Genomic DNA, 10,045 nt, shown 5'->3' on the forward strand with positions numbered 1-10,045 from the left:
ATGTTCATATAAAATCATGAATATTACCGTGAAGTAAAGTTTAAATAATGACATATTCGTTATAATATTCAAAAAAATTGATTCCATTATAATTTTTTACACACGTTGTGCTTGTTTCATATGACTCACTCCGAGGGACAGACAATTTTTGTATGAAAAACAATGGACAACATTTCAAAAAACTAAAGCTGCTATAAATCGAAAACCATTTCAAGATTTAGCTCTAAAGGCCACAAAAAAAATGTTTTTGTATTTTTTGGATGTATCATTTTCGAGAAAATCATAAAATAGTAAAAAAGTGCTGATGACGTCATGCATCAGGTGCGATGCATTTTGATGATCAAAGCCCATAGATTTAAAAACAAAGTAACTGACACTTTTATTTTTGATTGACGTTGACGTTTTATCGTGACGTTGTTGTTTATTTGGGTCATTTTCATTAATTCTGTTCTGACACTTTCTGACTATTTTTTTTATTTATTATTAAGAGATGACCTCTATATAATATGTCCCAGAGCATGCCACCGCCTACACAGTTGAAAAAATGCTTCTGCTTATTTTCTTACATGATAAGTACCTACTTTCCATCATCAGAAATATCAATGTCATTTGAAAATGACCCATTTGTTGGTTGACAAGTAAACAAAGTTTAAATGTCACTTGTCAGTGTCATTTATGTTTTTTTCGAGACTCCGGCAATAGACAAAAATAAAAATTTAGCCTAATATGTGACGTCACTTCCGGTTTTAAAATAATTAACTTTAAAGTTAAAAATAACATGCAAAAATTAATGTATTTACAAAATAAAAAAATACGGGTCCACTAATTTTCTATAAACTTTCCGAATAGCTAATAAAAATATAGGGTAAAGAAAATGAAATGTTGTCCATTGCGTTACCAAAAACAACAACAGAGTTACCGTAATTTGTAAATAAATAAAGTATTTTACATAAATTCATTATATTTTCTGTGACCGGTGTCTTATTTAATTGCTACAGACGGTAGCTATATTCCTGAATTTCATTATTTAATTTTTTAAAAATGTTTCTTTGTAGGGGACCGATAATTGTCCCTAAAATAAAATAATGGCCCACAGAATGAAGTAGTAGGTAGGTACCACTAAATTACGTAGTGTATGTTCCTCTAATTCCAGCTAGCTAAAAATATACCTGCTCAATAAAAACAAGAGGCTATCCAATATATCTCGATTATAACTCATTAATAAATGGAAGCTCTAAAAAGTGAATATTGTGCCAGAAATGTTGACGTTTAACAAATGGTTATCTACCGCGCGAGCGATGGCCGTCAATACACTTCCGTGGAGATTAATAGAATGGTGCTACGTTTTATATCGACCATGATTTGTTTGTTGGGTAGTCTGGGAGTTTCCTGATCTTCGCATTTGGAGAAAATCTTCGCGTTTGAACAGCTGAAACAATTTAATGTATATCGATTCACCTTTCACACTAGGTGGTGACATTCTATAGACACACAGATATCAACGACCTTATATATATACTACTGTAGTGCCTACGAGTATTTTGTTCTTCAAGCTCTAAAAATCATATCAGAAACTTGCCTAAGTATTTCTTTTAACGAACTAGATTTTACTAGTTCAAACAATTTATATACTCAGCTATAACCTAGTCACAAGCTGCGGAAATATTCTGATTCGTGTTACTGATCAAAACAAACAACATAATTAGGTCCACCTATATTATCCGAGACAAAAGAACAAAACATATTGTTTTCTAGCACTCTCTCTTGTTACAGGTTTCTGATAGCCATTAGCATTGTTTCGTTGACCCAAATGTAGGAGTGGCCCGTGCCAACCGATGTCAGAGCGACGAGTTAAAAATGGATCTCAGTATCGGCACATTGGAATACTTTCTGATGATGTGACATGACACAAACACAGGCATCTACAACCATAGTGTACCGTACCTGTTCCCAAGATATGGTAAACAAATGGGACTATCCATAGCTTACCTGAAATAGTCAGTAGGTGCATATGCTATTGAAGTAGGTAGGATACAATATAAATTAGTAGGTATACCTAGGTAGAGGTAGAATTCTGAAAAAATGTTTTGTAAAAGACCACTAAAAGATGTCTAAAAGATGTGTACAGCAGCACAATTCAGTTTCTGTACAAGATATTATAAATTTTACCTTACACTCAAAAGGCAATCAATTGAGATATAAGTACATAGGTTACACAGGTGATAGGACATATTTTCAGATACTTACCTATACCTAAGTAACTAGGTATGCATTTCAAAACATAGCTGAGACTTTTGAGTAACGGAGTTTAAAGTGTTTGATCTGATTGAAACTTTTTTATTTTATTAAATCGTTTGAAAATGTGATAGCGGCAGACTTGTATAAAATAGGAATGGTTTCCTAAATAAAGTGAGGATGGAAGGAAGCATTATCAAAGGCACGATAGATCATTATTCAGCGGTGTAAACCCGTTTCTAAACAATTGAAACAAACGCTAGCGAAGTCACCGTCCTAAAATAAACGCAAAACAGAGATTTTTGCCAAGAAAAATGCGAATAAGCGTACATACATAAGAAATTACCATTTTACCTTGTATATTTTGCAGGGCATTAAGATTTACAGTGATGATCATAATAATGATTGGTAAATATTTTAACAAACATGTCTATAATACTTATACCTACCTACCTGCATATTTTAGAAGAAACGATTATCTACTGAATAAATCTTAATCTAAATTATGTCGAATGTCGATTCAGAAGCCACAAAATTTATTTGCTAGCACTTAAATTAGAATTAATTTTGTGTCTTAGAATCGTCAATTTTAAACCATATTGTCATGATAAAGTATTATTATCTCCAGTATTATAGGGCGGTACCACCCAACGGTAGTGAAGATCAAAAACAGAACTTTATGATGCTTCTTCAAAGCCCCATGATCAGTAGTCAACATGGGCTGATGATAATGTTCATTCATCATCATCATCATCATCAGCCTATAGCAGTCCACTGCTGGACGTAGGCCTCTCTCAAAGCACGCCACTGGATGCGATCTTTAGCTTTCCGCATCCAATCATAACCAGCCACCTTTCGCAAGTCGTCACCCCATCTAGCCAGAGGGCGTCCCACACTACGTTTGCCTAGTAGCGGGCTCCACTCCAGAACACGTTTACCCCATCGGTCATCGGTTCTTCGACAGATTTGACCAGCCCACTGCCACTTAAGCTTACTAACTCGGTGAGCTATGTCGGTGACTTTAGTTCTCTGTCGGATTACTTCGTTCCGGATGCGATCTTTCAGGGAGATGTTCATTCATACTTACAGTTTTTCATGTTAATTATTCAAAAAGTAGCTAGAGTTGACTTTCTTGGTTTTCCTCTAGCTGCAACCTGTAACCCTCATATTTATTCTTCTTCGTAGACTAAATTCCTAGGAATAAAAAAAACTTTGTTTCAGTAACTGTTCAGTTTCATCATTTCTGTCAACTTATCACTCGTCAGTTTAGGACACGGTAACTATATGAGCGTTTACGAGCGGCAACTGTGTCAAATAGTTAAGAAATCAAATGGAAATAGACTCCTCTGCCTACCTGCGCTTCAAATACACTCACAATGTAGGCCACTGGAAAGACATTCCACTTATTCTCAATAAGAATTCGTAACAAATATTAATGGCTGTTAGGTAAGTACCTTGTTTTCCTGGTTTCAAAATCATTATAGATAGATACGGTGATATTTTATCAGTGTACCTACGTATCGTACCTATATTACGTTTATGTTATAAATCGTTAATGAGCCCAAACCGAGAGTAGTAGGTATGTAGGAAAACAATGTAGATATCTGTAAAAGCTGGCCATGAATAAAATATGTATAGTTAGCGAAGCTAACTGGAAAGTTTAAATAACGTCAGTATCATAATACGTCATAGTATCATAATCATAAAAGCTACCTGCGTTATTTAAATTAAAGCAGTAAGTACCCATATATTTATATTTATGGAAAAGCATGGATGGACGGCGACGACAGGCAGCTCGCTTGGAATATTTTCATTTCCACATAAGCGTAGTGATGATAAACACGATTGGAGCTTTTGAGCCGCCACATTAATAATATCGAAGACGCCCGTCACAATTTCTACGTGTAACTATAAATAAAATCTGAAAATGTCATGTTCGTACGTCATCCGTACTGAATACGTTGAACCCGCGATGTATTTGTTACGGATATATCGTTATTATTGCTTTACTTTTAGGATACTTATCTACATGATCTCTTTGAGTCTTTCATGATGACGTAGGTTATGAATGATGTATGTTCGGTAGATATTAACTACTCATATCTGTACTTACTGATATTTTGTACTTAGGTACCTCATGTAAAAATACATAGGTATGATACTTACATACAATATAATATGATAAGTTATGGATATAACTACAATTAATAAACAGATGTTAAGCTTTAGCGCCGTCCATAGAACAACGCGGACTCGGGTTTCTACCGTTTTTTAAACGCCTGAAAAACCTGAACAGTCACGTCGCTACTATACTAACAACAACTCCTTATGGGTAGGCAGATATGCAGATGGGAGTTTCTACCGCACCAGGCGGTATTATGTCGGTACCGGTATCGAAAAGTAAAAGAGAACGGGTATTGTTAAAGGTTTTTCCAGCAGCTATTAAATGATAGTTGGTAGTGCGTGAAAGTGCAGGGGTACCACATGGTGCGAAGTCGACCCGCGTTGACCGTGAGCTGCAGATGGCAGGCTGCCACCGCTTCGACGCAATCCGCCGCGGTTCACCTGTCAGCCTCACCCTCTGTTGCCATACCCTGCCAACACTACTACTGCCATCTTGGATAGCCGCGTCAGAGGCACGTGTTTTGGCTGCGTATTATACTTGTGTTATTATTTTTAAGAGCTCATTTTATAGTTTTCTATCTACCTACGTGTTTTGTTTGTGGATGAAAGGAAATAAGTAGGTACCTAAATTACTTAAGCTTCAGCTGAAGATCGATATGATTAAGGGTCTGTTCCACAATGTCTGGTTAGTGGCTACCTGACGGATAAAATACATGCTGTCACTTTCTGTTATTATTTTTTAGACAGTGACAGCATGTATTTTATCCGACAGGTAGCGACTAACCAGACATTGTGGAACAGGGGCTAAATATACTTACTTACATTTACTGAAAACCTACCCTTGACATGCTACGCAAAAAAACCTTATACCAACGACTACGAACATAATAGTCTGAAGCCATTACAACTTACAACCAAAACCAGACTACTAAACTAGACGAGGCAGTGGGTAGCCATCTAGATCCAGACTAAACGTCGCCTCACTTTCGATCTAGACTTTACTACTAATTATGCAACCGGCGGCGGCCGTGACGACTGCATTGTTTACACGTAGCTCCCAGCCGCTCTATATCATAAACAACCTACGCAATAGCGATGCATCTAATCGTTGCGTTGATTGTCAAACCATATTTATACACAGTGCATCTCGAGCCAGCTTCATACTTCTTCCTGATTCTATATTATGTTCGTGGCCCACTTGCCTTTGAGTGCGAGCCAAGAATACGGAGAAAGCAAAGCAATGATATATTACAGGCGTTATAATGTGAAATCTACGTGACATACGCGTGTCACAGTATTTCCTGCAATAATTTCCATGTGTTTCTGCTAATACAGTTAAGTAGTCTATAAGTAACCGTGAAGACGTAAACATTGAAAGGGAAGATATTCGAGTTGGTATTAACCTTAAAATAGAATTGGAACCATTAACATTGGAGATTAACATATCCTAAGCAGATTAATCTAGAAAATGTCACCTATTTACGTAAATTACGTGTTATTACGTTCAAGCTTGGTATTAGGGATACATACTAATACTCAATCCTAACTAATATCATAAATGCACTTTAGAGGGATATAATAATATTTAGAGCGTGTACACATTACATTACTGCGCGCGCTCGTCTTCAAAACGCCTTTCTAAAGGTTCCTATAAACCCAGTGCCGGCGCACGGCGGCGGCGCGGCGGCTGCGGCATTGCCGCCGGCATGTGTGTAGTAGGCTTAATAAATACAAGCTCATAATCTCCTCTCAACTCCCCAGGTGCTACTGGCCGAGCTCCGAGAAACCGAGTACTACTACGCGGTGAAGTGCCTGAAGAAGGACGTGGTGCTGGAGGACGACGACGTGGAGTGCACGCTCATCGAGAGGAAGGTGCTGGCGCTCGGCACCAACCACCCCTACCTGTGCCACCTGTTCGCCACCTTCCAGACCGACGTGAGTGCCGCTTCTGTAGTACCTACTTGCACTGTTTCGGAAGAAGTTTATAAATGTTTTGTTCTGGTATCGGCATTCAAAATGTTGGACATTTTCTTTCAAAAGTTTTATAGTAGGAGTAGGTATGTAGTTTTCGACGGTCCACTTATTAGGTTTGCTGTTTTTCAGTGTCGTTTATTTTCTTTTTATTCTTTTCTTCTCCTTCTTAATAAATTTTCTTTCTTTCTTTCTTTCTATTTTATACTAGCTGTTCCCGCGCGCTTCGCTTCGCCTTAAAAAGTTTTCCCGTGGGAATTCCGGGATAAAAAGTAGCCTATGTTCTATCCCAGGGTCTAGACCGTACGTATACCAAATTTCATTCAAATCCGTTCAGTAGTTTTGGCGTGAAAGAGTAACAGACAGACAGACAGACAGACAGATACAGTTACTTTCGCATTTATAATATTAGTTAGGATGAGCCCATTACTTCTTACTTTAGCCTATAGGACATTCATTTATCCGTTATCCAGATCAGCGTTCGTTCTTACCTAAAATTTAGTGATTAGGTACCAACTTACCTAATGAAAAAGTAATCTACTTACTTGTTTTCTCTACATGTAGGTACTTATTATGGTTAAAACTTTCTCTATCATTGCTCAATTTTAGTCTATCAAATTATCATGTCTTTTATTTGCAGTCGCATCTGTTCTTCGTGATGGAGTACCTGAACGGTGGCGACCTGATGTTCCACATTCAGCAGAGCGGCCGCTTCCCGGAGGAGAGGGCGCGGTTCTACGCCGCTGAAATCGTTTCTGGACTGAAATTCCTTCACAAACGGGGCATTGTTTACAGGTGAATAATTGTTGATATGAATAAGTATTTTTTTATAATAATACTTATGTGAGTTTATAGCGACGAAGCCATTTGGAACCACTCGGGTTAAATACCAACCTATCAAGGCCGATATACCTATTATATGAATGTGCCTCAAAAAGCTAAAATGTGTCACTATTGGTCCTTATTATTGCCGTCTGCAAAGTTAGTTTTAATCGTATAAAACAAACCTGTTCCAGAGATTTAAAGCTGGACAATATTCTGCTGGACTACGAGGGCCACGTGCGCATTGCAGACTTCGGCATGTGCAAGCTGCAGATCTTCCTCGACAAGACCGCAGACACCTTCTGCGGGACACCCGATTATATGGCACCAGAGGTTAGTGTAAATGTTGGTTTTAAGACCACTTGCGCCGAAAATATCTAACAATCATAGTTACCTACCCAAATTACTAACAACCGACCTCTACTACTACCGAATACAATTTATGAGCCCTAGGGACATTTTCGATAGTTTCAATGCCTATGCAAGATAGTAGGTACTTTACTAAAGCTGTAGAAAGAAATATAGCTAGGATCGGTAGACTCGATCGTAGGTATACCTATATAGTACCTATCTATATCACATGTAAATATCATGCAATATTCAGTTTTAAATCTTTACAGCATTTTAATTACGAAAATGACCTCATCCTTCCAGATTATCAAAGGACTCAAGTACAGCCAGACGGTGGACTGGTGGTCTTTCGGAGTCCTTCTGTACGAGATGCTGATTGGCCAGAGTCCTTTCAGCGGCTGTGACGAGGACGAGCTGTTCTGGTCCATCTGCAATGAGATGCCGTCCTACCCGCGCTTCCTATCGCAGAATGCCCTCACCATATTGACAAGGGTAAGATTGCTTAGCTGGTTTGTTACGACCCTGAATATCTAAACTGTGTAATATGTAATTGTCAAATAGCCTGATACAAGCAGCCATCCTTACATATACTATAACTCGAAAAAGACTTTGTTTAGAATGTTAACTTTTGCCTTTAGCAGATGAGCTGCTTTGTTTCTGATGTGAAATCCATTTCGCAGTTGTTGGACAAAGACGCGCGGACGCGGCTGGGCGGCATGGACTGCATGCATGGAGACGTCAGAGACCAGGAGTTCTTCCACACCGTGCACTGGGAGCGGCTCGAGAGCCGGCAACTTGAAGCGCCGTTCAAGCCTAAAGTTGTGAGTATCTGCACCAACACGCCCCCGTAATGTAACGTATATGGACAGCAAATCTGGCTAGCAAAGAGAGGCTATGCCGGTAGTAAGCGATAGCTGGTTGACACAAAAAAAATAAAAAATCATATTTTTTTTGGTCTAGGTACACTTCATTATAATGTTAGAGGCACGTTAGAGACAAATATGGCTCACTGTAATCCCCGAAGGGGTAGTCAGATAATTAGGTGTTTTAAACACTGCACACATTAAGCTCTCATCTGCCCGGTGAAACTATAAAATAACGCATACTTTCCTCCTTCTAGCGGCATCCGCTGGACACACAATACTTCGACCGCGCGTTCACGGGCGAACGGCCGCGGCTCACGGCGTGCGAGCCGCAGGTGCTGCGCTCCATGGACCAAACCCCCTTCCGAGGGTTCTCCTACACGAATCCCAATGCTACTGATCGCTAAACAAGCAATTAAACTTATTGTGAAATGGTGGAAATTAGCTCGACAAGTCGACAGCAATGGCGTCGGAAAAGGCGGGAAAAGTGTTTTGATTGGCAAGCATAGACAAGGAAGCGGAAACAGCAAAGATACTGCAAGCTTTATGCCTTGTTTGAAGTCAAGAAGAATTTACTGATGAAATGGCCCGGTGAAGTCTTTGGTGTTGTTTTCAGAATGATTATAAAATGAACTTTAAAAAGCATAGAACAAAGTATTTTGTTGATACCATGTTGATACATATCGGTTTCATATTATATACTTGTATCTAATAGTTATGTAGCTATACTTTCATATTTTAGTATGATTACCTAAGGGTACTTATCAGCTGACGCATTGATGAATTTAAGGTACTTAAGCTATAGTTTTCATCCTCTATCTCTCAATGTGTTAAAATAATTATCTGTAAGTACAACAGTTGAAGTTTTTGTAAATAATTATATAAATAAAAAAAATTACATCGCTCGTAAGTCAGCCTAAATTATGAAGTAATATATGTTGTCCATATTTTTCATGTTCTACCCAATCTTAATCTTGTAATCAATGGTGAAATAGTAGTTATGGTTTAGCATACACATCCACATAATTTACCTAAAATTAAGTAGGTAGTTATGTAGGTACCTCTTGTAGGCTATAGTACCTACCTACATTTGGCTGTAGAATAGGGCTTTCATAATTAAGAAAATATAAATAACAAGCTAAGAAAAACTTAAAGTGCATAAACCTGTGTCTTTTAATATAATATTAGTTAAATATACCTACTACCTATGTATTATACCTAAATTACGAACTAAGTAAAGAAAAAATCGTCTAGTCATGGAAGTAGAAAAAAAGAGATACTTATTGAAATATAAATTATAATAGTTTTACCTTGCCTAGTAAATTTACAAAATGTTATTGCAGTCATATACTAGCAGATCATCATCACACCCATAACAAAAAAATATAAAATAATTAGATAATAATAATATACATAAGTACTTATATCTTATTTAAGTCATTATTATACCAGAATCAGTTGTGAATATAAGTAAGTACTTACTTACTACAAAACGCAATAAAAGTTTACTTACCATAAATTCTACCGTTTTTTTCTTACCTAGTTTATAGATTCTACCCAGATTTCTCCTCTAATATCCTGCTGGCTTCTACGTGCTAGGCAGGTCTGTATTGTTTATTTCCTTAAAGTACATAGTTAGTATGGGCGTAATGTTATTCTTCAGGGCCAACGGTTCAGTC

General features: G+C 37.7%; 1 protein-coding gene across 6 annotated transcripts in view; it reads left to right on the forward strand.

The window, feature by feature from the left end:
- LOC105383046 (putative protein kinase C delta type homolog) overlaps positions 1-8,778 on the forward strand; it is a 39,836-nt gene extending 31,058 nt beyond the window's left edge. For all 6 annotated transcript variants that reach the window (XM_048628965.1, XM_048628966.1, XM_011553030.3 and 3 more), the window contains 6 exons: positions 6,121-6,294; positions 6,971-7,125; positions 7,347-7,485; positions 7,807-7,995; positions 8,184-8,324; positions 8,624-8,778. In XM_048628965.1, coding sequence (XP_048484922.1) covers positions 6,121-6,294; positions 6,971-7,125; positions 7,347-7,485; positions 7,807-7,995; positions 8,184-8,324; positions 8,624-8,773 — 948 coding nt within the window. In that variant the 3' untranslated portion in view covers positions 8,774-8,778. The remainder of the gene's footprint in view (positions 1-6,120; positions 6,295-6,970; positions 7,126-7,346; positions 7,486-7,806; positions 7,996-8,183; positions 8,325-8,623) is intronic.
- Positions 8,779-10,045: the final 1,267 nt, after the last annotated feature.

This window comes from Plutella xylostella, chromosome 22, assembly GCF_932276165.1.
Source record: "Plutella xylostella chromosome 22, ilPluXylo3.1, whole genome shotgun sequence".
NCBI classification, from domain to species: domain Eukaryota; kingdom Metazoa; phylum Arthropoda; class Insecta; order Lepidoptera; family Plutellidae; genus Plutella; species Plutella xylostella.